The sequence below is a fragment of the Drosophila serrata genome, unplaced genomic scaffold (genome assembly GCF_035046125.1).
Source record: "Drosophila serrata isolate PLE 108 unplaced genomic scaffold, ASM3504612v1 contig_360, whole genome shotgun sequence".
Taxonomy (NCBI): domain Eukaryota; kingdom Metazoa; phylum Arthropoda; class Insecta; order Diptera; family Drosophilidae; genus Drosophila; species Drosophila serrata.
This window is the reverse complement of record NW_028257258.1, coordinates 970240-997405: the sequence shown is the minus strand read 5'-3', so window position 1 is coordinate 997405 and position 27166 is coordinate 970240. Positions and strand designations below refer to the sequence as shown.

The window sequence follows — 27166 nt, the reverse complement described above, 5'->3', positions numbered from 1 at the left end:
TAAGAATGAACAGCTAAATCGATCTAGCCGTGTCTTGTGGGAAAATAAATTTTTTCATTTTTTCCGAATTTTCAAAAATAGACAAGGGGTTACATCGTTAAAATTGTCAAAATTTGGCAAAGAATTGAATTTTTTAAATTAAAAAACTGAGTATGCAGATTTGTTAGCGCTTTAAAAACTATCACAGAACAGCTTTGAGAATTAAAATTAACGCATTTTTTACTTAAATATCATGTTTTAAAAACACTGATTATTTAAAAAAATTGCTTGTTTTTATACCGTTTTGCAGGTTTTTATAATTTTAGACAGAATCTTTTAACAGCACTAACAATCGCAGTATGCAGATTTGTTAGCGCTTTAAAAACTATCACAGAAAAGCTTTCAGAATTAAAATTGACGCATTTTTGACTTAATTATGATGTTTGAAAAACACTGATTATTTAAATAAATTCCCTGTTTTTATACCTTTTTTTAGGATATTTGTATTAATCAGAAGCTTATAGCACAATGAAGGAATCATTTCCGAGCCTATTAGTCATATATATTCTTGATCAGAATGAACAGCTGAATCGATCTAGCCGTGTCTTGTGGGAAAATAAATTTTTTCATTTTTTCCGAATTTTCAAAAATAGACAAGGGGTTACATCGTTAAAATTGTCAAAATTTGGCAAAAAATTGAATTTTTAAAATTTAAAAACTGAGTATGCAGATTTGTTAGCGCTTTAAAAACTATCACAGAACAGCTTTCAGAATTAAAATTAACGCATTTTTTACTTAAATATCATGTTTTAAAAACACTGATTATTTAAAAAAATTGCTTGTTTTTATACCGTTTTGCAGGTTTTTATAATTTTAGACAGAATCTTTTAACAGCACCAACAATCGCAGTATGCAGATTTGTTAGCGCTTTAAAAACTATCACAGAACAGCTTTCAGAATTAAAATTAACGCATTTTTGACTTAATTATGATGTTTGAAAAACAGTGATTATTTAAACAAATTGCTTATTTTTATACCATTTTGCAGGTTTTTATAATTTTAGACAGAATCTTTTAACAGCACCAACAATCGCAGTATGCAGATTTGTTAGCGCTTTAAAAACTATTTCAGAACACCTTTCAGAATTTAAATTGACGCATTCTTGACTTAATTATGATGTTTGAAAAACACTGATTATTTAAATAAATTCCCTGTTTTGTATACCTTTTTTAGGATATTTTTATTAATCAGAAGCTTATAACACAATGAATTAATCATTTCCGAGCCTATTAATCATATATATTCTTAATCAGAATGAACAGCTGAATCGATCTAGCCGTGTCTTGTGGGAAAATAAATTTTTTCATTTTTTCCGAATTTTCAAAAATAGACAAGGGGTTACATCGTTAAAATTGTCAAAATTTGGCAAAGAATTGAATTTTTTAAATTAAAAAACTGAGTATGCAGATTTGTTAGCGCTTTAAAAACTATCACAGAACAGCTTTCAGAATTAAAATTAACGCATTTTTTACTTAAATATCATGTTTTAACAACACTGATTATTTAAAAAAATTGCTTGTTTTTATACCGTTTTGCAGGTTTTTATAATTTTAGACAGAATCTTTTAACAGCACTAACAATCGCAGTATGCAGATTTGTTAGCGCTTTAAAAACTATCACACAAAAGCTTTCAGAATTAAAATTGACGCATTTTTGACTTAATTATGATGTTTGAAAAACACTGATTATTTAAATAAATTCCCTGTTTTTATACCTTTTTTTAGGATATTTGTATTAATCAGAAGCTTATAACACAATGAAGGAATCATTTCCGAGCCTATTAGTCATATATATTCTTGATCAGAATGAACAGCTGAATCGATCTAGCCGTGTCTTGTGGGAAAATAAATTTTTTCATTTTTTCCGAATTTTCAAAAATAGACAAGGGGTTACATCGTTAAAATTGTCAAAATTTGGCAAAGAATTGAATTTTTTAAATTAAAAAACTGAGTATGCAGATTTGTTAGCGCTTTAAAAACTATCACAGAACAGTTTTGAGAATAAAAATTAACGCATTTTTTACTTAAATATCATGTTTTAAAAACACTGATTATTTAAAAAAATTGCTTGTTTTTATACCGTTTTGCAGGTTTTTATAATTTTAGACATAATCTTTTAACAGCACCAACAATCGCAGTATGCAGATTTGTTAGCGCTTTAAAAACTATCACAGAACAGCTTTCAGAATTAAAATTAACGCATTTTTGACTTAATTATGATGTTTGAAAAACACTGATTATTTAAACAAATTGCTTATTTTTATACCATTTTGCAGGTTTTTATAATTTTAGACAGAATCTTTTAACCGCACCAACAAACGCAGTATGCAGATTTGTTAGCGCTTTAAAAACTATTACACAACACCTTTCAGAATTAAAATTGACGCATTTTTGACTTAATTATGATGTTTGAAAAACACTGATTATTGAAATAAATTCTCTGTTTTTATACCTTTTTTAGGATATTTGTATTAATCAGAAGCTTATAACACAATGAAGGAATCATTTCCGAGCCTATTAATCATGTATATACTTGATCAGAATAAACAGCTGAATCGATCTAGCCGTGTCTTGTGGGAAAATAAATTTTTTCATTTTTTCCGAATTTTCAAAAATAGACAAGGGGTTACATCGTTAAAATTGTCAAAATTTGGCAAAAAATTGAATTTTTAAAATTAAAAAACTGAGTATGCAGATTTGTTAGCGCTTTAAAAACTATCACAAAACAGCTTTCAGAATTAAAATTAACGCATTTTTTACTTAATTATGATGTTTGAAAAACACTGAATTTTTAAACAAATTGCTTGTTTTTATACCATTTTGCAGGTTTTTATAATTTTAGACAGAATCTTTTAACCGCACCAACAAACGCAGTATGCAGATTTGTTAGCGCTTTAAAAACTATTACACAACACCTTTCTGAATTTAAATTGACGCATTTTTGACTTAATTATGATGTTTGAAAAACACTGAATTTTTAAACAAATTGCTTGTTTTTATACCATTTTGCAGGTTTTTATAATTTTAGATAGAATCTTTTAACCGCACCAACAAACGCAGTATGCAGATTTGTTAGCGCTTTAAAAACTATCACAGAACAGCTTTCAAAATTAAAATTAACGCATTTTTGACTTAATTATGATGTTTGAAAAACAGTGATTATTTAAATAAATTCCCTGTTTTTATACCTTTTTTAGGATATTTGTATTAATCAGAAGCTTATAACACAATGAAGGAATCATTTCCGAGCCTATTAATCATATATATTCTTGATCAGAATGAACAGCTGAATCGATCTAGCCGTGTCTTGTGGGAAAATAAATTTTTTCATTTTTTCCGAATTTTCAAAAATAGACAAGGGGTTACATCGTTAAAATTGCCAAAATTTGGCAAAAAATTGAATTTTTAAAATTAAAAAACTGAGTATGCAGATTTGTTAGCGCTTTAAAAACTATCACAGAACAGCTTTCAGAATTAAAATTGACGCATTTTTGACTTAATTATGATGTTTGAAAAACACTGATTATTTAAATAAATTTCCTGTTTTTATGAAATTATAATACACAGAAAAAGTATAAATATCGATATATGTATGTTAAACGGACCAATAACGATTTTTACATATTTAGATTTAAGCCGTATTGAAACTACAGAACCACAAATTCAAATTCAAATTCAGCATGGGTGCCAAATTGCTAGGAAGAACTAAGTGGCAGCTCCACTGCTTTGTCGAATAGAGAATTGCTTTGTGGAGTCTGCTTCGGCCTGATACGCTGGCAGTGTATTACTAGTAGTAATTTACTACGAACGCCAAGCCATCGCCCTCTGGCGGAATAATCAGAAAACTTGGCATTGTAGGTTTATGACTCGACTGATACCGAAAACAATTTTCCTATAAATACAATGAAACAATAAAATGTTCATTAAGCGTTAATTAATGTACATTAAGATCGATTCAGCTGTTCATTCTGATCTAGAATATATATGACTTATAGGGTCGGAAATTATTCCTTCATTGTGTTATAAGCGTGGTACCATACCATAACACAATGAAGTGGTATTCTGCACTCATTGAGCAACGGTCACATTTTACAAATGTTTACAATTTTTCACTTTGGAAATGGCACGAAAATAAGAAATTTAATTAATTAACGCGAAATAGCAAAAGATGGCCCACTACAAGGGGGCCGCCAGCGAGCCGGGGCGTACCGCCCAGCTTATGAAGAAGCGCGAGATCCAGGAGCACGAGATTGAGTTTCGCAAGATGAAGATCGAGGAGGAGCTGGAGCTGGACAAGATTAAGTATAAGCTCGCGACGCTCTACGATGCCGTGGAGCAGCAGCTCAAGACCTCGACCATCGGCCTGGTCTCCCTCGACGAGATGAAGGCCAAGCAAGAGGACATTGTGCGCCAGCGAGAAAAAAAACAGAAGCGCAGAAGAAGGACGACAAGGATCGGGAGAAGCAGCGTGCCCTAGAGGCCATACAGGCGGAGAAGACCAAGCAGAAGCGGCAAATACAGGCGCTATCCTTCAACGTGGACGAGGAGGAGGATGAACACGGCAGCGACGATGAGGAGGAGGAGCTACAAATAAGGGTGAGGCAGGAGGCCAAACCCAAGGCCAAATGGACCGAAATGCAGGACGCTATAGTGCCCTTAAATAATCTCCATCTCCTTGTTGCCAGATCGCGAGCGCGAGGAGCAGGAGAACCGGCTGCGCGAGCGACTGCGCCAGGAGTCGGTTATGCAACAGGCGGAGCTTAAGGACGAGGACATCTGGAACGAGGACATACTGGGACGGATCAGGTCATCGGCGCAGCAGGATCTGATACTGCCGCACCATTACTCCTTCTACGAATTTATTGTGACTAAGGCCCGCGGAAAGTCCGGTCCGCTCATCCAGTTCGACGTCCACCACGACGTGCGCATGATCAGCGATGCCTCTGTCGAAAAAGAAGAGTCGCACGCTGGCAAGGTGATCCGCCGATCCTGGTACCAGCGAAACAAGCACATCTTCCCGGCCAGCCGCTGGGAGCAGTACGATCCCACAAAATCCTATGACAAGTACACCATTAAGGACAAGGACAAGAGCAAAAAGTAGTGCAATTATTAGGAGCTGCTGTTCTCACCTCGTTTTATTAAATTTAACTCAAACCCAGAGAATGCACATTTTTTGAAATTGACTAAATTTACTACTAAAATCAGGAATAACAACAAATTAACCTATCCGGAAAGCTTCCCGATGTCAGTTTTCATTACAAAAAAAATCTGCCTAGCCCCGGCTCGGCGTTATTTAACCAGACAAATTTAGAATTATACCAGGCGAACAGAAACAGCTGGCAGCAACCCAGCAGCAGCACAACAGCACGTGCGGATTATAACGGATCTTTTCAACTTTCCTAATGGCCGCCCTTTGTTTACATTTGAATTAACCAATCAGAGAGGTTACTTCAGGACTTTAATGGCGCCCTTGGTTTACATTTGAATTTAACCTAATGGCCGCTCTTTGTTTACGTTTGATGTGACCAATCAGAGAGGATCTTCAAGTTCCTCTATTTTAAGATCCGTTATTTTAGAACTTTTTAATCAGCTGAATAGCTGCTTGCGGAGCTTTCTGTTCGCCTGGTACACAAAACCAAGAATTTAAGAAATTTGTATGAAGAATTCGCCAAATTGGATTTTCGTTTTGTTGTTGGATTTGTTATTTCTTACAGTTCAAATTCAAAGTTTCTTTTTCTTTTTTTTTTAACAGCATCAACAAACGCAGTATGCTGATGTGTTAGCGACTTCAAAACAGCTTTTCGAATTGAAATTAACGCATTTTTGGCTTAAATATGATGTTTAAAAAAAAACACTGATTATTTAAAATAATTGCCAATTTTTATACCATTTTGCAGGTTTTTATAATTGTAGTCAGAATCTTTTAAAAGAATCAACAAACGCAGTATGCAGATTTGTTAGCGCTATAAAAATGAGCATTTTTACATATTTAAATTTAAGCCGTATTGAAATTACAGACCCACAAATTCAAATTCAAATTCTGCAATGTCGCCACATTGCTAGGAAAAACTATGTGGCAGCTCCACTGCTTTGTCGAATAGAGAATTGCTTTTTGCTTCGACCTGATACGCTGGCAGTGTATTACTACGACCGCAAAGCCATCGCCATCTGGCGGAATAATCAGAAAACTTGGCATTGTAGGTTTATGGCTCGACTAAAACCGAAACAATTTTCCTATAAATACAATGAAACAATAATATGTACATTAATCGTTAATTAATGTTCATTACGATCGATTTAGCTGTTCATTCTGATCTAGAATATATATGACTTATAGGGTCGGAAATGATTCCTTCATTGTTTTATAAGCGTGGTACCATACCATAACACAATGAAGTGGTATTCTGCTCTCATTGAGCAACGGTCACATTTTACGAATGTTTACAATTTTTCACTTTGGAAATGGCAAGAAAATAAGAAATTTTATTAATTAACGCGAAATAGCAAAAGATGGCCCACTACAAGGGGGCTGCCAGCGAGCCGGGGCGTACCGCCGAGCTGATGAAGTAGAGCGAGATCCAGGAGCAGGAGATCGAGTTTCGAGAAATGAAGATCGAGGAGGAGCTGGAGCTGGACAAGATTGAGAATAAGTTCGCGACGCACTACGATGCCGTGGAGCAGCAGCTTAAGTCCTCTAACATCGGCCTGGTCTCCCTCGACGAGATGAAGGCCAAGCAAGAGGACATTGTGCGCGAGCGAGAAAAAAAACCTGGCGCAGAAGAAGGACGACAAGGATCGGGAGAAGCAGCGTGCCCTAGAGGCCATACAGGCGGAGAAGACCAAGCAGAAGCGACAAATAAAGGCGCTATCCTTCAACGTGGACGAGGAGGAGGATGAACACGGCAACGACGATGAGGAGGAGGAGCTACAAATATGGGTGAAGCAGGAGGCCAATCCCAAGGCCAAATTGAAGTTTTAAATAAGAAAAAGATCTGTAAGAACCCCGATGTGGACATCTCATTGTTGCCAGATCGCGAGCGCGAAGAGCAGGAGAACCGGCTGCGCGAGCGACTGCGGCAGGAGTCGGTTATGCAACAGGCGGAGCTTAAGGACGAGGACATACTGGGACGGATCAGGTCATCGGCGGGAAAACAGGTGGGAAACTCCATCTACCAGTTCCTGCAAAAGTGCCTTGAGTTGCTGCGGAAGGAGTTTATCGAACTGAAGACCGTGGTGGCCGACCAGCTGATGTATGTCAAGGAGGATCTGATACTGCCGCACCATTACTCCTTCTACGAATTTATTGTGACTAAGGCCCGCGGAAAGTCTGGTCCGCTCTTCCAGTTCGACGTCCACGACGACGTGCGCATGATCAGCAATGCCTCTGTCGAAAAAGAATAGTCGCACGCTGGCAAGGTCCGCCGATCCTGGTACGAGCGAAACAAGCACTTCTTCCCGGCCAGCCGTTGGGAGCCATACGATCCCACAAAATCCTATAACAAGTACACCATTAAGGACAAGGACAAGAGCAAAAAGCTGCTTCTGCTGTTCTTACCTCGTTTTATTAAATTTAACTCAAACCCAGAGAATGCACATTTTTTTAAATTGACTAAATTTACTACTAAAATCAGGAATAACAACAAATCAACCTATCCGAAGCATTAAATTTAATTCGGAAAGCTTCCCGATGTCAGTTTTCATTACAAAAAAAAATCTGCCTAGTCCCGGCTCGGCGTATTTAACCAGACAAATTAAGAATTATACCAGGCGAACAGAAACAGCTGGCAGCAACCCAGCAGCAGCACAACAGCACGTGCTGATTATAACGGATCTTTTCAGCTTTCCTAATGGCCGCCCTTTGTTTACGTTTGAATTGACCAATCAGAGAGGTTACTTCAGGACTTTAATGGCCGCCCTTTGTTTACATTTGAATTTAACCTAATGGCCGCCCTTTGTTTACCTTTGAACTGACCAATCAGAGAAGGTTCTTCACGTTCCTCTCTTTGAAGATCCGTTATTTTATGACATTTGTATCAGCGGATCAGCTGCTTGCTGAACGTTCTGTTTGCCTGGTACATTAAGGCACGAGTTGAGTAGCGAATTTCGATAATTCAGCTACGTGTGTTGTTGGATTTGTTGTTATTTCTTCCAAAAATGGGCTGTAGTCGGACTAATTCAACAATTGGTGTCACCAGGCAAACAGAAACAGAGGGCAGCAGCAACCCAGCAGCACAACAGCACGAGCTGTTTATAACGGATCTTTTCAGCTTTCCTAATGGCCGCTCTTTGTTTACGTTTAAATTGACCAATCCGAGAGGTTCTTCTCGTTCACCTCTTTAAAGATCCGTTACTTCAGGACTTTTTAATGGCGCCCTTTGTTTACATTTGAATTTAACCTAATGGCCGCTCTTTGTTTACGTTTGAAGTGACCAATCAGAGAGGTTCTTCAAGTTCCTCTCTTTTAAGATCCGTTATTTTAGAACCTTTTAACCAGCTGAATAGCTGCTTGCGGAGCTTTCTGTTCGCCTGGTACACAAAACCAAGAATTTAAGAAATTTGTATGAAGAATTCGCCAAATTGGATTTTCGTTTTGTTGTTGGATTTGTTATTTCTTACAGTTCAAATTCAAAGTTTCTTTTTCTTTTCTTTTAACAGCACCAACAAACGCAGTATGCAGATTTGTTAGCACAGAACAGCTTTCAGAATTAAAATTGACGCATTTTTGACTTAATTATGATGTTTGAAAAACACTGATTATTTCAATAAATTCCCTGTTTTTATACCTTTTTTAGGATATTTGTATTAATCAGAAGCTTATAACACAATGAAGGAATCATTTCCGAGCCTATTAATCATATATATTCTTGATCAGAATGAACAGCTAAATCGATCTAGCCGAAAATAAATTTTTCCATTTTTTCCAAATTTTCATAAAAAGACATCGTTAAAAATTTCAAAAATGGAAAAAAAATGAATTTTTAAATATGGTATGCAAATTTATTGACTTAATAAAAACTAACACAGAAATGCTTTCCGAATTGAAATTAATGTATTTGAAATATATATATTTATTATAGGTAGGATTATTAATATATGAACTTTAACTAAGTAAATGTACAAATCTTCTTTACTTATGAATTATTATTAAAATAACAATATCTCAATTATGCCTGTGATTAATCAAATCATTTAAATTCTTCCGTATATGCATAAACTAACCTTTGTCATGGCACAAACAGACTAATACACACACCAAATCGATTAAGAAATCACTTTGGGAATGTCAATTATTCACTTCCGAACAATCAGGACCTATTTTTAGTCAAACCACAAACATATTCGATTATACATACGTTTGGCCAATGGTCGGCAATAAAAATGTAAATGGGGGAACAACTAAAACAAAAATAAAATCTACTTAAAAGGATAAATACAATTCAATTGAGAAAATAAAAATATATATTGCAGCGAGCGAGCTGGTGAGAGGAGGAGATGGATGCACTTTCCGCCGGTCTGGCTGGGTATGGTTAATTGCCCTGATAAATGGTCGGCCCGGCATGGTGATTTCGCAACTTCGGGACTGCATCGACGCCGCCGTGGATGCCGCTTCCTCGGACACCGCGCGCGGAGATCTCGATCAACCTTGATGTTGATTTATAGGTGCCGCTCTGCTTGGCGCATCTATTTTGGTGTCGCGTCTCACTGCGTGCCATCTGCCCTGTCCCTGTCCCAGCTCCTCCCCAGGTCCCAGGTGCTCCCCCCCTGCAATCCTCGATCCGCAGCACCATCAAGTCCCCCGGTTTTCGGCGGTGGCATGCCAATTGTCTTGCGTCGGTCCTTCTAAGGTCCGTTTCTATTTTCTGAAATCTCCGAGTCGTCGGCTGCCGCCAAGGAGGCAGGGAGACGGAGCGGGAACAGGGACGGGAGCAGGCACTAATTGCCAACTCGAGAGAATCGATTAACGATGTGCAGTGGCCGATGCTTGGGACTTGTCACGCACATGTGTTTATCACTCGATTCTCTTATCTTTCTCGAGCTTTCTCTCAAAAGATACCTCCCTACCATTTCAGGGGTTTAGGTATATAAATATTAGATATTCAAATTATAATTATATAAATCACAATCAAAGAATGAATAAACGAATGAAATATTACCAATAAATGATCCTTAAAATCCTTATTCTCCAAGGTACACCTCCCTTTCATCTGCTCTCTAAAGTAGGCAATGTTTGACTTAGCCAGCTTCGGTATATAATGGTCTTGGCTCCGAACTTATTCACTTTAATTAAATCATTATAGCTCATTGATCTGTCGGATATGCCTCGTTAATGCCAACTTCTGTCCTGCTCAGATCAGAAATGAGAAAACTGCTTATATGGATCGATTCGAGTCCATTGTCTCGCACAACTTTCGCTCATTCCTTTCTTCGGAGAGCACCGTCCTGGCAACCAATTGAAATCGCCTCGGTCGAGAGGGGGTCGATATAAAGGCAGGACAGACCGCACGGCGTGCCATTTGTTGTTGAGTCTCTAGCGTCAACAAGAATCGAACGTGCGAGTTTATTCAATTTACATCCCTTCGTTGACCAGAAAGGTGTGTGAGTGCCGAAAGGAATCAAGGATTACCGCAGATCGCCTAGAAAGGATATCTAAAATTGTTTTGGTGGAATAAACCAGTGCCTGTGCATGTGCTCTTATTCTCAAAGGGCATTTTCTATTTTTAAAGTGAATAGTAATTGGATCGAACGATGCTGAATCGGATTAACAATCTAAAGAATTTCGAATTAATCTAATTAGCCTGATTTGGGTTCCTTGAACTGCTCGTAAAATATCAACTTTTTACGAGCAGAGATGGTGACAAAAGAATAAAAGCATTTCGTGAATACCGAGTTTTAACTGTGAAGATCAAGACAATTTTAAAACAAAGATCCTTTCTTTAATTATTGAATACAAACATTTGATTTGCACCTATATATTTTGGCAGTTGAAGTGTTAAAGATTAAAAAGTTACAGGCAAGGTTCCCTGCATATTGCAAAAAAACTTATATTTAAATTAGAAGAAATAACATTCATTATACAGATATATAGATATAGATATATATATTTTTTTTGACCAAACAAATTATTAATAATTCTATAAATAGTATTCAAACTTATTTGGATTTAACTGATGAAGTAGTTCATTTATTCAAAGAATGAAGTTAATTGGGAATCAACTTCTTGTTAATTTATCTTTGTTCTTTGTTTTTTAACTTCCCCAAAAGAGTCTCATATAATTTAAGACTAATCATGAGCTACAGGACTAAAAAATAAATGGAAATATTAGACTCACTTAAAAGCCACATATGTTATTAAAAGATATCACTAACCCTATAATCTTGCCCATTTCACTCTCAGATAATCAACTGCCAAGATGTGTGACGATGATGCGGGCGCATTAGTTATCGACAACGGATCGGGCATGTGCAAAGCCGGCTTTGCCGGTGATGACGCCCCCCGTGCTGTCTTCCCCTCGATTGTGGGCCGCCCCCGCCACCAGGGTGTGATGGTGGGTATGGGTCAGAAGGACTCCTACGTGGGTGATGAGGCGCAGAGCAAGCGCGGTATCCTCACGCTGAAGTACCCCATCGAGCACGGCATCATCACCAACTGGGACGACATGGAGAAGATCTGGCATCATACCTTCTACAACGAGCTGCGCGTGGCCCCCGAGGAGCATCCAGTATTATTGACCGAGGCCCCACTGAACCCCAAGGCCAATCGCGAGAAGATGACCCAGATCATGTTCGAGACCTTCAACTCGCCGGCCATGTACGTGGCCATCCAGGCCGTGCTCTCCCTGTACGCCTCTGGCCGTACCACCGGTATTGTGCTGGACTCCGGCGATGGCGTCTCCCACACCGTGCCCATCTATGAGGGCTTCGCCCTGCCCCATGCCATCCTGCGTCTGGATCTGGCCGGTCGCGATCTGACCGACTACCTGATGAAGATCCTGACCGAGCGTGGCTACTCATTCACCACCACTGCCGAGCGTGAGATCGTGCGCGACATCAAGGAGAAGCTCTGCTACGTCGCCCTGGACTTTGAGCAGGAGATGGCCACCGCCGCCGCCTCCACCTCCCTGGAGAAGTCGTATGAGCTGCCCGACGGCCAGGTCATCACCATTGGCAACGAGCGCTTCCGCTGCCCCGAGGCCCTGTTCCAGCCCTCGTTCCTGGGCATGGAGTCTTGCGGCATCCACGAGACCGTCTACAACTCGATCATGAAGTGCGATGTGGACATCCGTAAGGATCTGTACGCCAACTCTGTGCTGTCCGGTGGTACCACCATGTATCCAGGTAAGCCGGATCAACACCTCTGCCTAGAGAGCCTCTTAATCCTCAAGTTTTTTCTATCCGTGTTCAGGTATTGCTGATCGTATGCAGAAGGAGATCACTGCCCTGGCCCCGTCGACCATCAAGATCAAGATCATTGCTCCACCTGAGAGGAAGTACTCCGTCTGGATCGGTGGCTCCATCCTGGCCTCGCTGTCCACCTTCCAGCAGATGTGGATCTCGAAGCAGGAGTACGACGAGTCCGGCCCCGGCATTGTCCACCGCAAGTGCTTTTAAGTCTTTCGTCCGATGCGAAAGTCCTTCAAAGGCAACAGCAACCAGCAGCGACCAACAACCAAAAGCAATCGGGTCCCCTCACATCCTGGACTCGCACACGCACAGTGATAGACGAAAACAACGGCGTACATATCGCACAATTATCATCCAACTCAGATTCACCAGAACCGGAGATCATCCTTCATGGCAACATCATGTGGGCCTTCTACTCTGACCATCATCCCGTAGCTGTGCTCCATGTCGGATAACATTAAAATGTATATGAGGAGCTTTTGACCCTAGCCATAGCATAGCCATAGCCAGTGAATTGAAAGCCAAATATATCTTCCATTAAAAATATGAAATACTTTAAATAAATACATTTTTCTATTACCCACTTCGTGTACTAGAACCACTGAAGGTGCGAACAAAGTTGGTTGGTAAACAGCTTTTAAATTCCTTTAATCGACATTAGATTAATTGTTAACATTGGTTTTGCATTAGCCTAGCTAAGTAGTTAAATAAAAATGAAAATACATCGAGGATACTTGGTACCGGGACTTAGGCGATTATACAATTATGCGTTTATGCGATTATGCGATTAGGGGTGTATGATGGATTGAACATTGAAAGTCTGGCAGTGACTGTTATAAGTTGAAAATGTTCCTTCAGCAGGGTTAATCGGATGAATGGTTTGGTTTTGGCTTGTGGGTATGTGTTCTATATAATATGAGTATTCGATTTAGTTACCATAAGTAAGCACATACACAGACATATCTCCGTATCTCTCTTCCTTAACTAGTTTATTGCGAATCTAAGCTAATACAAATATTGTACAGACCGGCATTGCACTACTTTTATCGAGCTCTTCATTTGTGGAAATCAGTGATGGAAAAGGTGCCGAGCTAGATATGGCCAGTACCCAGAGTACAGGTAAACATATTGGTTAAGCCAAGAAAATTCGATTAGTCATTAATGTTAAAAATGCATTACTTGGTAAACTAGGTAGAAGGGGTTTCAGCATTGTGGAAAGGGTAAGCAAGGGCCTTCACATTTCCCATCACTGCATACATATTTAGAGTAAGCGGTTTAACTGAGTGGCCCTAATTATCTAAGGGCTACAGCCCGATCTATGGATTGTATTTTGGTCGATCGATCTTATACGCTACATTAACGGCTCACGTTCTCTCTGGTATTTACAATGCTTAATACATTACATGGCAATATAATATCTAGTTGCTAATTTCGGGTTAAATAAACCTATATGTACACGCGCTGCCGATCCTTACGACCGTATGTATATAACATATAATGCATTTCGCTTGAATTTTTGTTCGGGTTTCTTCGACACGATTCCTATGGGTATCTATCTATCCTATCTAATATTCGAGAATACTTTTGACCTTCGTTAGGCAGGAGCCTCGGGAGCTCGACTCAGTGTGGTAATGCTTGGCTGGGGTAACCCTCGAATGATGCATGAGGGCTAGCTTAACCCTTGGTCCTTCCCGGGACGTAGACCCGATTACCATTGGGAAGGTCATGAAACATCCAGGTAAAGACCAGAGTTCAACGCAATAAAGCATCCGCCGCAGTAGCCTCCGCAAAAAGCTCTTCGCATCACGGCCGTGTTGTCAAACTGAAGCGGAGAGGAGACAGACGTTATTAGGAAATCCATTAAAGAGCTAATGGCTATGTACGCTCACCTGCTTCATGACAGCAGACTGGCCATGCGTACTCCACACTGTGCCCGGGCGCATGGTGAAGTCCGTTTTCTCTAGGTTAATGGCAAAGTCGCCCTGCGGACACTGCCGGTTGCGGTTGTAGCAATCACCGGCGGATCCCAGCTTCTGGGGCTGGCCAAGCGACTGAGCGAACTCAAAGTCATTGTCCAGGATCCGCAGATCGGTGATGTTCAGCCGCAGCTTTCTAAAGTGCGTGCGACCAGAGTTCTGGTCGTTGGGGTACTCATGCGACCGGGACTCTGGCGGACAGCTGTTGGTCAGGTGCGTCCTGTACTCGTAGTAGATGGAGTAGTTCTCCTGCGGATCCACATTCACGTACTCGCGTGGAGAATGGCTGCGCATATCGTGGCAGTAGACCCGCACCAACCGTGATCGCACCTCCAGTTGATAGTCGCCGTCCTTGTCGATGCCATGCATCTCTCTTAGTTCCCTGCAGCTCCTTGGCCTCCTATGGCTCGTTCTAATGCTGATTCCGCTACTCCGGCTGCTGAGGCTACTCATGCTGCTGGCTGCGATCCTCCTTCGACAGTAGGGCGGCGGTGTGCAGCGCCTTTCCACCTTGGATCGGCCTGGACAACTGACACGTCGCTTGTGGGAGTCAAAGCACGTGTCGCGCCTCTTTTCTATGCCATCGCAGTTGCACTGGAAAAAAGAGGAAAGTTATAGATGGCAAGATAAATTACAAGGGATCAACTCACCTTCATGATGACCTTTGACTGCCGCCGCACACAATTGTTGCAGATGCGGCGCTTGGTTGGACGCTTCTTGGCATCACACTGATCCTCGGCGACCTCCATGCTTCTTTTGTCCTGCCACGCCTCGCAGCGAACATAGCGGCTCTGGTACTCCTCCGAGCAGTCAGCGGGACACCGCGTCCAGTCCGAGACGTTCCACTTGCAATTGATTCGGCACGTTTTGGTGGTGGTGCGCAGCGTTGGCCGCCGCACCTTGCGACTGATGCAGTAGGTCTCGCTAATCGGCTCTCGACGTTTGGGTGCCCCCTGTATTTCCGGCTTGTAGACCCTGCTGCAGGTCTGCTTCTTCCACTTCTTGCCCTCGCCACATTGCACGGAACACTGTCGAGGGTGATAGATTAACATTAGATTTATCCCATGCAAAGTCATCTTTTGAGGCATCTCACCTGGGTCCATTCGCTCGTGTACTTGATGTGGCAGCACTTGCGCACCTCCTTGGGCTTCTTGCTCTGGCAACCAAAGCCATACGGATGGGAGCAGCTTACGGAGCGAGTCTTCTCGCACCACTCGTTGCACTCGCCCCAGTCTCCGATCACCCAGTTGTTAATGGCAATGGCATTCTGTGGATTAAATGTGGATATCAGTTTGGCAATCTAAATGTGAGAAACCAAAAGCAATCTTTACCGGTGACTCGGTATACGTGGGACAGGGTTCAGTGTTGCAGAAGGTCAGTAGGTCAGTCAGGGGCCTTGTCCGGGGATTGCAAAGATCATCACTGACCCGCGTGTTGTGCAGATAACAATGGGCCTCACGTTGTTGTGTACCAGTGCCGCAGGACTTGGAGCACTGTCAGGATGAAATGGTGGCTTAGATCGTACCAAGAGACCTTTTGGGTTGCAGGGATTCACTCACCGATGACCACTCCGAGAAGTTCCAGCAACCCTCGCGACACTCTTCGTGATGGACAACATCGAACTTCAGTTTGCAATAGGACATGTCCACAATATTGGAACGCTGAATACTCGGGAATGTCTGTATGCAGTTGAAGCTCTTCTCGCGGGTACCTCGTTCTCCACAAGAGGCGGAGCACTCCGAAATGCTCGTGACAGTGAGACTGTAATTCATGTATGTATATTTTAATATTTGTTGAGGATTTCCAGTCGATTTCCCTTACTTGAGGCGGCAATCCGTGTTGCACCCACGATCCTCCACCTTGGGCATGGCGGACTTGTCGCAAAACTGCGGGGCCACTTTCACACCCTGGGTGGTACTGACGCAGGCCGGGTTCCGGTAGGTTCTGCCCTCGCATAGCGAGTCACAGGTGCTCCACGTGGACATCTCCCAGCGGTAGATCTCCACTTCCGCTTCCGGTTGCGTTGGTCTATCAACGGTGTAGGAGTACGAAAGCATTACAGTGTCCTTTTTCTTGGCCACACTCAGGTTAAGCGAAATGATCTGCGAGAGATGAGAGATATTGCTTCCGAACTGCTGGACTGAATCTTCAGGTATGCAGGCACTCACCTTAACTATCAGATCACGGGACAACTTCCATGAGTAGGTCGTATTCACGCGCTCCACCGTAGAGTTGGGTCCACTGTACTCCACCGTAACCCCAGCGTAGACGAACTTGTAGAAGAATGTCTTCAGGACATCCTGGTTGAGCAGACCGTTGCCTTTGTCATCGCTCAGAGCTATATAGTGATTTTCGGGATAGCCTGGCTGGGTGATGACGATGTTCGAGGCACCTAAAATATGCAAATAAAATTATGAATTCAAAATTGAAGGTAAAATTCTTCAATGTTTAGTAACGCCCGATAAATATATTCGATAAATAGCCTGGATAAAAGTTTTTCCGACTATCGATAATGACGGCCATCGATGGTTTTCCATCGTTACATGTGTTCTATTCACTTGTTAAGTTCGCATTTGCATTTGTTTAATTTGTATTTAAATTATTGAAAAATGACGTCATTTGTAATTAGAAAAAACTGGTGAGTACGCAGATATTGTAATTGGAAATCGAACACAGCTATAAACTGATTACAATAGCATTAAAAATAAGTAATAATCTATATTTCAGATAAGCCGCGATCAATTGCAATTTTCGCAATGGAATCCAGTGAATCGCGAGTACATACACATGTATATACACAAGTGTCCGGAATTTACAAGATTACAAGTGGCGCCAGCTCTTGATAAGCCGATTCGATTCCGTGGTGATTACATATAATTAATGGGCAAATTTAAACAAGGCGACCTGCGGTCGTCGGCTGATTGCACCGGAATCTGGAGTGGCGCAGCCCAATCGGGGCGTACGTGCGCTGGCGGGGTGCATTTACCTGGCCCCCAACCTGCTCCACTCCGTTCCGGCGACGACCCGCCATCGGATCTTCACAGCCAGCTATCACCCCATCCGGCAGCCACCTGTGGACTGTGACAAGTCACGCCCAAGGCCTGCGCGTCGCGCACACGGAACACACGCAAGTACATGTGTGAACATAAAATTTAGCAATTAATTCGCCAAGACATAAACGGCAACCATTAGCATTCATTGAGAAAAGTATTAGCCAAAATATTAATTATCGAAATGTACGTATGAGTGTACACACCTTTTGGTATTGTCGTCACATAGAAGTTGGACTTCTGGCCGCTCCTCAGGAGATCGGACACCAGAAAGTTCCCGGTAACCTCATGGCATGTGTCATTCCGTCCCTCGCACACGCCGCACCTGTCTGTAAAAAGCGGAAATCGTTGGATTCTTGTTAGTGGGATGCGTCATCTTCAATTGGTTTTGCTTTGGAATAGGAGAAGAGGGGTTGCAAGCTGGTTTTCGGGTTGCAGATTAGGATTTAAAGTAACATTCTAGAAGCGTTTTACATTAAAGTTAGAACTATTCTCTTAAGATGCACTTGTCCGTGGAAGTAGAGCGCATTAAATGGTTTCTTTACCCAGCTTGGCAATGGAGTTGAGCTCGTTGTCGCATCCCGCCGGCCGGCAGATGCCGTTGACGCACTTGTCGAAGCTATCCACCGTGCAGGAGGTGCCATCGGTGACCTTGTTCTTGAGCATGAAGTAGGTGCCGCTGTTTTCCATGCGGCAGAATAGCTTGCATGGTTCTCCTTTTGAGGGGCGGGACATAACAGGACAACGAGAAAGAAATATGGAGTTAGCCCAGTGGCTTTCGTCTGGAATCAGGCACACTTACTCTCGTATTTGGGCAGCCATTTGGTGTCCGGTGTGATGCCAGGAATGTTGAGGTTGCGCCCGTTCATTTCATAGCACTGCCGCTCCCTCGAGTCCATGCTGCCCGATGGGCAGGCGTGGACGTTGCAGGATGTGTACTTCTTCCGTGCGCCCAGACAGTACTTGCCACCGTGCTCCGGCACCGGGTTGTTGCACTCGCGACGCGACTCTTGGACTCCGCCACCGCAGGTGAGACTGCAGGGCGTCCATGGACTCCAGCTGCCCCAGCCGCCGTTGACTGTTAGCCGGTTACTGCCCTGGCGTGGCACACACTTGCCCTTCTGGCACCAGTAATCGCTGTTTCGGTGGCTGCACGTTGTGCCATCCGCCCACGGCAAATTGCTGGATCGGCACTGGTCGCTGGGGTTGGAGTGTGTCCGGTTGCACCACAGCCGCTGGCATTGCTCCTCCATGGGGCAGTGTCGACTTTCGGTTCCGAAGATCAGCTGGCACTGGTTGTCCAGCGAGTAAATCTCTCCGGGCTGTCGTTTCTCCGTGTTTTTAACAACCAATTCTGGTTCGTTTTCAAGGCAGGATTTGTCCCCTCTCCTATGGGAAGCGGTGCCGGATGCGGGAGTTAGAGACTCGAGGAACTCGGACACGTAGTGCCTGGAGCATCTCGACCACGACCACGGATGCATGTGGACGCCCATGACGCTGGACATGATGTGCATCTCCTTGTTGCCGTGTCTTGAGTTGAACGGCTGGCACTGGGCATCGTCGTCGTGGTGCATATTCAAGCTGGAATCGGGTTATAGTGGGTTAGGATCTCTGTAAGATCACCTAAAAGTAATACTCACATGTGTCCCAGTTCGTGGGCCATGGTAAAGGCGGCGGGTAGCCCGGTGTCCTGGACTATCGAGCAGGACCTGGGATTGCAGACGGTGCCCAGTTCGGCTAGGCCCAGCATGTGACAGCTCCTGCCCGGTATGCCGCCGCAGATTGGTTCCCTTGAGATGCAGAGACTCGGTTAGTCCGGATTAGACCCACAATAAAACCAAAGTAACTCACCTAGTTATCAGCATTGCCGTGTCCCTGTGATAGCCCTTCTGGTTGATGAAGGAGCAAAAGTGCTTCAGCATCTGATTGCTGGAGTTGTGGCGATCGTTGTTCTCGGGCAGCACGATCAGGTTGACCAGCGTGATGTGGATGGGGCTGCCGATGCTAGCGTCCTTGAAGATGCTCGACACAATGGACATCAGGATGAGGACGTAGGAATCAAGGCGGTGCTGGTGAAAGCGTTTCATGCTCGAGTCCACGGCAATAAGCACCTCGAGAGTGTACTCCTGGGTTCTGCCAAACTGACTCTCCATGCCGTTGTAGTGCCTCTTGCGGCGCCTCAGCTTGCGGTCCTGGCCCTGGCTCCGCTCCTTCAGCTGGCTCTGGCCTCGCATGCTCATGAGAGCGTCCATTCCCAGCTCGAAGCTGGTGACAGCCTGTCTGGCGTGCCGGAGCGATTTCCGCCAGACGCGATGCAAGACCTCGTCGCTGCTGGTCCGGTTCACCGGCTCGATGAGCAGGGCGCCGAAACTCGTTTTGATATAACCAGTCTGGGGAGGAGAACGGACAGAACGGGGAGCGGGGACAGGGGTTCGGAATTAGTAGTCATATTCAGTGGCTTATCAATAAAGCATAATTTGCGAAATGTAAATGCGATGCAAATGGCTGTGCCAAGGTCAGTCGGAGCCACTTGTTGGCCTTACCATGCCGCTGCACAGAGAGACAGCCACCATTGAGTTGGGATCACCCTCGACGTAGCCGGTATAGTGGCAGTCCAGGTCACGCTGCTCCGCCTCTAGGCCCTGCTCCAGCTCCTGCTCCACCTGGTCAAACTCGTCGGTGTCGAGGGTCTCGTTCTTCAGGATCCTCAGCTGATGGATCGTATGATTATGTATGAACGAGGCATCCTGCCTCAGGACCAGATGCAGCTGCCGCCCAAACACATTCAGATTGTACTGCGGATGCGGATCCCAGATCTCGTTGTGCCGGCTGCGAAACGTGCCCGTCATGCTGAAGGCCGACGAAAAATCTATAGAGATATATTTAATCCGAAAATCGTATCAAACTGGGGGGAATTTCTGGAATTTCTAGCCAAGATGTCTACAGAGAAGATGCTTTAAAAGATATTTACTTAATGAATTAAGCGGTTTTTCTTTAAGAGCTTGGCATGGCTTTCAAATTTATGAAGTTAAAACTTGCTAATAAGTAGACATGCATGTAAATATTTGATTGGAAATTGATTGATCTTTTAAGAGACTAATAAGAACCTGTAACTTGTACTTAAGTTAGCTTACCTTTGAGCAAGCTATTGATGTCGCTGTTCCTCTTCGACTCATAGAGCAGGTCGTCCTGGCTCAGGCTATAGTTGTAGTAGACCTTGGTGGGCGTCACGAAGGCGGTGAGATCCTCTTCGCCCAAGTCATCGAAGCCTCCCGCGTCATCCGTGTCTTTCGCATTGCTGCCGTTGTCAAAGTGCTTATATGGATGGGTATCCGTTGGATCACCGTTGTATAATGGTGGCAGTGGTGTGGATACTAAGGTATGTTGCGATGTTGTATAGTTGTTCTTGGGCAGTTCAATCCTGGTTCTATGCGCACTCGGCATGCCATGGAGAAACATGAAGACCATGGCCAGCAGGAAGGCGGTAAGGCAGACATACAGGCAGCCATGCTGCCTCCAATGGGTGGACATCTTTTGGCTGCACTTGTACCTGTAGAACCACCATTCACACCTCTTCTTCAGCACGAGCTGCAAAGAGGAGAACGTATATTCGATATTAGTACGGGATGGGTCAAAGTATAGGCGCTATATTCTGGTCAGATTGCCGATATGGCACACTCTCTTTGGCATTCTTTCACACCTTGGGTGCGTGCGGATCTCGATTAGGGGGCGGCTGGAGAGCTGGCCGCCAGATAAGAGCTTGGGCACGTTCCACACTGCCCCAAGTGCCCATTATGGCGGGTGAGTGATAGACTTTTTGAAAGAATTATTGATGAACTGCTGCCGCCGGCAAGTCGGCCAGGTATTGTTTGGTACCTTGACCACCTGTGAGATACTCGGATCGCTGAGGCAAGGATGAGGATGGCCGGCGGCGGTGGCCTTTGGCTGCAGCCAGACAGTAAGAGAAGCTGTTGAAATCACTTCCTCGCACCGCGAATTTTTGCACATTTTTTGTTTAAAATAAACGCTTAAACGCCGAGGTGTAAAGTGTGCCAACGGCAATTTGTGCTCGAGAGATAAAACAAAACCCAAAAGCGAAAAGCAGAGCCAGAGCCGAAAAAATGCGAATAAAAAGACTTAGTACCCCGCGAGCCAAAAAATTTAAATGCCTCTAATTTGTAAATTTATGTGAGAGCTCTTTGTTTGCACCTCCGACGAAATAATTTCAGACAATTCATACATCAGCGCAAATAAATTAAAATTCCCCCGCGAAATTAGCAGATTATTTCAGCTAAATGATGGGCTCTTTTACATAATTTTATGGCAGCTCTGTGAACTCTGCAACCGCCGACACATTCGTTATGCTCATTGGCCATAATGTCGCCGTGAATGTGTCTGCCATGGGCTCTACGGATATGTGATTATTTGAATATTCGGATATATGGATATCTGAGAAATACCGATCTGGCGTGCCGTGTGATTCCGGTGGTGGTGGAGCCGTGTGAGATCACATTTCCGGGGCATAACAAATAGCCCAAACTATTTTTGCGGTTCCCCAAGCCCAAATCCAGCTAATGGGAACTGGAAACCGCAAAACGGGAAACTGTTTTCAATACATACATAAGCACATTCGAGCCAGAAAAGCGTAAAAACTTGTCCTTGAAATTGTTTAATTGTTATTGACCTTTATCAGAGCCACCCCGAAAGTTACAAATTAATTGCTTTTGCAAATTGCTTAGAACATTGAGCCATAAAATTCTCATTAGGTTTATAGTCGGCGCCCTGTGCCAAATTTAAAGGTCTTTTAATGAATTTCAAGTTCATTATTTCATATCTAGTTTGGCATTTTGAAGGTCAAGTGATCGATTAGGTTGCCTACTTTTAAGCGAAAATAGAGGATATCCCTGGGTAAGGAACTTAACATTATATAGACAAAGTGTCTTCGAATTCCATTCAAAAACAACTCAAATTCTAGTTAACATTCCTGTGAATAAACGGATCTCAAACAATTTGTATTTTTTTATATGTATTTTAAGTCGTTCATTAAACTCTGTATTTAAATATTCAACAAATCATTAACTGAGCCTTGGACATAATCAACAAATTGATTTATGACCTGGGTTATCATTGAATTGCCCAGGTTGCTCTGGACAGTTTTCGGAATCGATTTTATCGGCCAAAAAAAAGAGAGAGAGATTGATCCACTGATGAGTGTGCCAGGCGAATCCATCTAGACCTGCTCTGGTGTGAGGCTTATCATAAATTTCATACAATACTTAAATGCTTGTGTGTTGGGTCGATTTGCAATGCTAATCGCACTGGCCACGGGTGCCCCAAAGAAAGCCACCGCCCCTCCGGCTCTTTATGCACTTAATTAAAGCGATCTCGGCGTTATCTCCGAATTGTTAGTTATGCATGCGTTGGGGGAGCTGCTTATTAACTTGTTTCGCTTCGCCTCATGAATATGCAAATGCACTGCGTGCCTTCTTGCCTTCTTTCATCGTCAGCGGCTAAGTAGCCCTGCCGTTCTTTATTCTTTTTAGGCTCTTCTGGCTTGTATCGCTTTATTGTTCTGAGAATCTTTCGAATGCTTCATTTCCACCTTTGCCTAATTTACTACCACGGCCAAGTGGTTGCCTCTGACTAATTGACCAATTCGATGAGGAATAAGAATAAGTATCACAATCTGAGTCCAAATCCGAATTAAAACCGAGGGGAAACCTGTTTACACCTGATCGCCAAGTGGAAACAAACAAGCGATTTGTGTGTCAGCCGATCGCTTCATTTCGCCGAGTGCCATAATTTATGCCAATGGCTCCGGTCGACACACAGTCTGCACAGCCAGCTAGCCTAGCCATCGTCGCCGCTCAGTCTGTCCCCGTGAGCGTTTGTGAAGGCCGCCGCGCAGCTTCGTCTCCCCATCCTCTCCAGCTTCACTTCACTTCGGATGGGAACCACCGACCAGCAGACCAAATACCATTCGTGTAAACCACCTCTGGCCGCGTTGAGGTTGAGGTGTGATGCGTGGCTGGTCTGGCCAGACAACGCGGCGTATGCTTAATTACACGGCCATTGACGATGCCCGAGCTGGAGGCTGGAGGCTAGTGAGGCAGAAGGAGAAGGGAGGTATAGCCACAATTGTTGTTCGCTGCTAATTTGTATTTAATGACTTAATTGCAGTGCTGCTGGACGACTAAACTGGCGCCCTGTGCCGGCTTTGGTCCAACGCGGCGTATACTTAACGCTCGATTTAATTGGCAGCTGCGCATGCGCAAATTGATCGAATATAGCCACAAACCGCAAAACAGCAAATTATCACATTTTCAGCCACACATTTGGGATAAATCACAACGATTCGATGGATTTCGATTCAATTCGATTCGCAAATGCAATTTTCGGCGTTGCTCTCACCATTATTTATATCACGACCTTGCCGACCTTATATGCAGATCTTGCAACATGCTGAGCAGAATTCATACTTTGTAATTCCAAAAACGTTTCCACTTTTGTAGAATTTGGGGCGCGTGTGTTTACAGTGCCTGCTGGCGCTGCCGAATGATAAATAAACTTGTACACTTTATGGGCGTGTGCTTTTTTTGGGGCCGTTATGCATGCGCGATGCGTGACTGCCACAAACAAAATCGGAAAAGCCATTACATATAATTGGCAAAGGCCTTAAACACTAACACATTTTCCACCATATTCTTCGAAAACGTAATGAAGGGTGTGCAGATTTCTATTTTGGCTTAAGTTCTAGACGCTAAATTACACGTTTCCTTAAAAGTCTGCCGTAAATTGCACCATCGAGGTGGAGTGAGAGGAAAAAACAATTAGAAACACTGCGTAGGAAGGACAACATATGAATAATAGTCTTCTTAGGAATCATTTCCAATTGTTATTTGCATTTCAAACATTCTGCAAAACAGTCTGCAGTCAGCCGGAATTACGTTGAATTTGTTTGCTCAGGACGGGTCGAAAGTATTTGTAAATATTTTTAATGTGCAGCCGAGCATTTCGCTGGAAATGTTTTTCTCCAGTTTTCCCGCCTTTTCTCCCGCATTTTCCTTTTGTCATAGAATTGACAAGGGGAAGCACGATGCGGCAGAGCCCTTGAAAATTCGCCAAATGGCAATGGGGAAAAAGGAAAACAACAACAAAAAGCCCGGTAAACAGCGGCAGCAGAAGCAAAACACGGCCATTAAATCGTCTGCCACGCTATTCCCTGGAAAAAACTCTGAGTCCACCGCCACAAATGGTAAACTCTGGCCATCATCCGGTGAATCCCCCACGCGTCCAACTTTTAAATCCGTCTATGATCGCACAGACCTGTGTTAATTTAGTTCATGGAAATGCATTTCCATTGCACTTGCGCTCTCTCGGCTCTCGGGTATCTAAATTGAAATCAGCATTCGGCCAAAGTGCATTTGCAACTTCAAATTCACAATTGAAAGCCATCATCGCAAAATCGATCAATTAACCTTGGCCGAAACGAAAATGTACAAAATTTTTAATTGAAAATGGGCTACAAAATGCATTAGACAGAATCGACGGCTTCCATTTGGCTTAACGATCGGCCGTCTGGCCGTCTGGGCGTCTGGCTGCTTGGTCGCATGGTCGCCTGACTGGCTGGCTGGACAACGCCCGCGTCTGCCATGTGTTTGCCTTACCAAGAGCATCGCCGGTGCTCCGGCAGTGGGAGATCGGAGGAGCAGAGGGTCTGTTTATTATGGCCACGGGCACGGGAACGGGCCTCCAATGATGCTCTGCTCGTGGAGCATATGCTCCCGCGCCAAGTTAATTATTGCGTGTTTAACCTTGAATCCGGATGATATATACACACACACACATTCCCCCATTCCCCGATCGTTTCAAAACTATAAAATAATCAACTTTGTTTAGCTTTCGTTTCATAAAATTCGCACAAAACGAAAAAAAAGGAATGGAAAAAAGCGCTGGCTATAGCGGGAGTAGACCTCCCACCGTCCCCAAAGGGGATCAAACAGATTATCTCAAATAACTACATACATGGGCTAACATATAACATATGCACAATTGTGCAATTTCGGTTTGTTTATCTTGTAGTTTTGTTTTTGGAACGTGGGAAGCTCGGATGACTCAGCCTGCACTTGTCCCGAAAGCGTCGTAAAGATTTTACTGGCCATTAAAGTGCAACCTGGCCTGGGGTTTGGCTTTGGTTTTTTGTCATTCGATTAAAGCCCGTTTTGTTTATTTGCACGGGCTTAATTTAGTACGCGGTTTAATGGGCTCGCATTTTGATTTATTTGGCACACTTTTGCGAGTGGCGTAGACAAGCTAATATTTTGCTATGGGCATACGTTGCGTATGAGCAATGTGCAATGCGCGAACATTTGTTCAATTTGTTATGCGGCTGCGGCGACTTTGGTAAATATTTGCCATATAATTAGTTGATAAATTAAGGAATTTTTTTAATTGCATCAATAAATTCTCGATGCAGTGACAGGCGTAATAAAAATGTCACGGAATATGAGAGTCAAACTGATTTTATGTTCGATCAAAACTTGTTGAATCTTTTGGCATAAGACCTTATCTTTGAGGAGAGAAAAGTTTGATCTTGATTTGTATTTTTATAACTTTGTGCAAGCTATCTGTGTCTGTTGGGTGTCTTGAAACTTGTTGTGCACATTTCCTGTTTGAAGCCTTGGCTCCTCGCAGCGCATTCGAGGTTCCATGCGGCCTGACGTGTTCCAAAAAGCACATTCTCACACACAAAATATTTATTGTATCTGCGGTGTGTTGCCCACGCCGGCCAGAAACATATAAATTACAAATATTTATTTGCTCTCCGCCGCTTACAAAGTGTGTGTGTGGTTTTATTTGGACAGCTCGAGTTGGGATCCCCGCGGGGGTATCGGGAACAGGCTCTCCATTCTCCGGCACCTGGCACACCTTCCACCTTCCGAAATGGAAACATGAACCTCAATCACACGACAATTAAGAGCCGTTTCGTTTCGTTTTTCGGGGCACCCGTTCAAAATGTTAATTCTCGGCCAATGATTTTGAAAACGCTGTAAATTAACCAAAATGTACTCTCCTGCCTCGCTGGCTCACCACTTCAAAGGAAGGCGGCTCTTCCCCGAATCCGTATCAGAGTCCGATTCCGACCGGGTGCTGCTGCTGGTGGTGGTGGGTTGTGGGTGGTGGGTGGTGGTCAGCGGCACAGACCAGATGGCCCCATCCGCAGCACCAATGGTGCGGACGGGAATGTGGATACAGCATAGATCTCGCGCCTAAATGGCCTGGCAACCAAGAAGCTCCACAATTCCCAGTGGAATGCAGGCAAGAGCGGAAAGCAAGCCGATTTCGATTGTTGTTTATTTTTTATGTGGTTCGCTCAGGTTGCAAATTAAAAGGCAACCGCAAGAGCTCTATTAAGTTAAATAATCGCCGCACAGAGTCTAAACAAAACGCGATTGGCATCAGGTATGCCAGCAATGCCGAAAGAGCCTCGAATTTATTTATTATATTTCGTATGCTTTCACTTGCCCCAAAACGATCCGTTCTTATCCGCTGGCCAACTGAGAATGATTATGGAAATTGGCGGCAATCTGCGCAATCTGACCGTCAGTGTCAATGACACTGTGCTCCTTGGTATCTCGTTGCTCTTTGTTGGACATCTCATAAATATTTCATGAAAGAATAAGGAGACGACGTGTGCACA

The 27166-nt window shown here is 43.4% G+C and overlaps 3 protein-coding genes and 2 pseudogenes across 5 annotated transcripts in view; 4 read left to right on the top strand and 1 right to left on the bottom strand.

The window, feature by feature from the left end:
- The window catches only part of LOC110191759 (protein FAM50 homolog pseudogene), a 76025-nt pseudogene extending 68398 nt beyond the window's left edge, over positions 1-7627 (top strand). The window contains exon 2 of the transcript XR_015273042.1: positions 4201-7627. The product of XR_015273042.1 is annotated as a protein FAM50 homolog pseudogene (transcript). The remainder of the gene's footprint in view (positions 1-4200) is intronic.
- LOC147642765 (protein FAM50 homolog pseudogene) lies at positions 6549-7703 on the top strand (annotated as a pseudogene).
- A 2633-nt stretch (positions 7704-10336) lies between these two features.
- On the top strand, positions 10337-13019 carry Act88F (Actin 88F). Its single transcript, XM_020962974.2, has 3 exons — positions 10337-10630; positions 11434-12374; positions 12442-13019. Exons 2-3 carry the CDS (start codon positions 11450-11452, stop codon positions 12645-12647), a joined length of 1131 nt encoding a protein of 376 aa, XP_020818633.2. The 5' UTR covers positions 10337-10630; positions 11434-11449; the 3' UTR covers positions 12648-13019.
- Positions 13020-13942: 923 nt separating this feature from the next.
- Positions 13943-27166, bottom strand: part of AdamTS-A (ADAM metallopeptidase with thrombospondin type 1 motif A) — a 31774-nt gene continuing 18550 nt past the window's right edge. The window contains 16 exon segments of the mRNA XM_086838890.1: positions 13943-14169; positions 14172-14262; positions 14330-15010; positions 15067-15444; positions 15510-15683; positions 15748-15909; positions 15976-16177; positions 16238-16518; positions 16585-16808; positions 17673-17795; positions 18012-18182; positions 18269-19047; positions 19107-19256; positions 19318-19856; positions 20010-20335; positions 20601-21054. Coding sequence (XP_086695016.1) covers positions 14006-14169; positions 14172-14262; positions 14330-15010; positions 15067-15444; positions 15510-15683; positions 15748-15909; positions 15976-16177; positions 16238-16518; positions 16585-16808; positions 17673-17795; positions 18012-18182; positions 18269-19047; positions 19107-19256; positions 19318-19856; positions 20010-20335; positions 20601-20997 — 4842 coding nt within the window. The 5' untranslated portion in view covers positions 20998-21054 and the 3' untranslated portion in view covers positions 13943-14005.
- The window catches only part of B9d1 (B9 domain-containing protein 1), a 39291-nt gene continuing 29052 nt past the window's right edge, over positions 16928-27166 (top strand). The window contains exons 1-2 of one of the 2 annotated variants that reach the window (XM_086838893.1): positions 16928-17054; positions 17144-17543. The gene's annotated coding sequence lies outside the window, so the exon portion shown is untranslated. Of the gene's footprint in view, positions 17055-17143; positions 17548-27166 lie in introns of both variants that reach the window. The other variant, XM_086838892.1, reaches the window with a different exon arrangement.